Source organism: Opisthorchis viverrini (genome assembly GCF_000715545.1).
Source record: "Opisthorchis viverrini unplaced genomic scaffold opera_v5_477, whole genome shotgun sequence".
NCBI classification, from domain to species: Eukaryota; Metazoa; Platyhelminthes; class Trematoda; order Opisthorchiida; family Opisthorchiidae; genus Opisthorchis; species Opisthorchis viverrini.
Window position 1 is genome coordinate 316,183 of NW_008752123.1, and position 2,274 is coordinate 318,456.

Below are 2,274 nucleotides of genomic sequence, written 5' to 3' on the forward strand. Positions count from 1 at the left end.
ATTCTATAATCTCCGAACTATTAGCGTCTTTGCCAGACCAAGTCCGATTTGTGTGACTGAATCATGGCTCATAATTGGAGGTCCAGACGCGGCCCTTTCAGTCCCCGGCTATAATACACCCAGAGTTCTGACTGGAAGAACTCAAGGGACGGCGGCTGTGCCATCTGATTCAAATGGGAACTTCTGACAGCCCCCATCGATGATTCTTCTCTGGACAGGATCCCATCCGGATTTCCACCAAGCAAGCCACACGACCTGCACCAGCCAGCCAGAAGAATTATATGGGACCATTGTCCAGATAGTTCACGAGGCTGAAGTGATGTTCGTCCCAAAATAACCAGCACGCAGTCGGATGAGCCACAGGCTGCCGAAAAGGATTCGGCGACTTCTGGAAAAGGGATCCCAACTTTTTCAAGTCGGCTACAGGGGACACTGAAGATGAGCTGGCACTTCGTAAGATGCAAAACTGCCGTGGATCAGAAATCCGCCAATGAAACATACGAAAACAAGCCACCACCCCGGACCTCGCTCAGAAAAACAACAAAAGTACTGTTCGAATACATGAGACATCGCCGCAGAAACAAGCCATCCGCGTTCTCTTTGAGGGACAGGAACGGAGGACTTACGAGTGGCCCAACAACAGTATCTGAAGTTTACAGAGAACACTATACAGGTCTATATTCTGCCCCAGCATCCTCATCATACCCACTCTTGTCAGGGCGTAACTACGAAAAGCCTCTAACCGACTTGGTCACCACGGTGGAGGACATTCATCAGCTCTTCCACAAGATCAACCCATTTTGCGCGTTGGGGCCGACGAGGTCCATCCAAGGATCCTGAAGGAAACGCCGTCTACACTGGCCAGTCCTTTACACCTGGTGTTTCGTCAGTCGCCTGACGAAAGCCGCCTTCCCTCTGCTCGGAATGGAGCGATTGTCACGCTAATCTACAAAACTGGTAGCCGACTATTGCGTGGCAGCTAGAGACCTATAAGCCTCACCAGCGTGCTGGGCAGGGTGATGGAACGCATTCTGAAGCGAGCTATCCTAGGTCACCTTACTTCCAGAAACCTGATATCGCCAGCTCAACACGGATTTTCCCCAAGCCGTTCTTGCGTGACAAACACGCCCGTGGTCATGGACAGCTGAACCCAAGCCGAGGATGAGGGACTCAAACTCATATCGGATGCCATGTTTTTCGACTTCTCAAAGGCATTTGATAGGGTTCCACACGTCCCACTCCTCCACAAACTCGAGTCTTACGGGATTCAGTGGAAAATCCTTCACTGGATCAAGGCGTGCCTATCAGACAGATCATTCCGAGTGAGAGTCGGCTCGACCTACTCTTCACCAGCGCCAGTCCTCATTGGAGTTCCTCAAGGCTCCGTCCTGGGACCACTGCTGTTTCGATCTACGTCAACGACCTTCCAGATGTTCTTGCATGTCCGTGTCCACTTTTTGCGGACGAATTGAAATCCTGGAGTTCCAATACCAGTACCCCCCAAATGGATGTAGACGCTGCCAAGCAGTGGTCGTTGGTCCGGCACCCTCTTCTGAATGACGAAAAGTGCGTCCATATGTCATTTGGAGGAGACTTAGCGAATGTCTTTGTTATGCATGGTGGGAAAGGACCAGGATAGACGCCCAAAAGGATTTGGGTATCTGGGTATTCTCATACCTATATTTCCCACCGCACCATGAGAAATCGGCCCAAAAGGCACGTGCCATTTTCCGGATGATCCGACACACCTTCTCCCATATTACTCGCATGGACTTCCAAATACTCTATCGGGCCCGACGTCAGACCGCTCCCGGAATACACCAACCAGGTTTTCTACCCAGAACGCACGAAAGACGTCACCCTCATTGAGCGTGTCCAACGAGCCGCTTTGAAAATGGTTGCTAGCCTCAAATCCGTGGACTGCGATACCTGTCTCGCGATGCTTGATCTCTTTCCCCTGGAGTATCGTCGCCTTCTAGGAAACCTAATTCTTACTTATGCCCTATTTGAACAGAGCTTGGCCGACAGGTTTTTCACCGCTGACCCAGGAAACACACAGCGGGGACATTGTGAGAAGATTTTCAAGCCCGGAGCGCACATATTCATTAGGCAATTTTTTATCATTTCTGGTGGTAGCTGCGTGGAATTACTCTCCTCCGACGGTTGTCCACGCTCCTTCTAGAACCCAGTTCGAAGCACTATCGACATTTATTTATGCGAATCCTTGCTCTGGTAAGCATACTGCTGTGCTGCACCCCTTTTTCCACTTCCGCC

At 50.8% G+C, this 2,274-nt stretch overlaps 1 protein-coding gene across 1 annotated transcript in view; it reads right to left on the reverse strand.

Moving 5' to 3' along the window:
* Positions 1-1,610: 1,610 nt before the first annotated feature.
* Positions 1,611-2,274, reverse strand: part of T265_11228 (hypothetical protein) — a gene marked incomplete at both ends in the record, with an annotated part of 9,350 nt that continues 8,686 nt past the window's right edge. Inside the window, 3 exon segments of the mRNA XM_009177830.1 lie at positions 1,611-1,772; positions 1,784-1,972; positions 2,038-2,178. Of these exon segments, the coding sequence (XP_009176094.1) occupies positions 1,611-1,772; positions 1,784-1,972; positions 2,038-2,178 (492 nt within the window).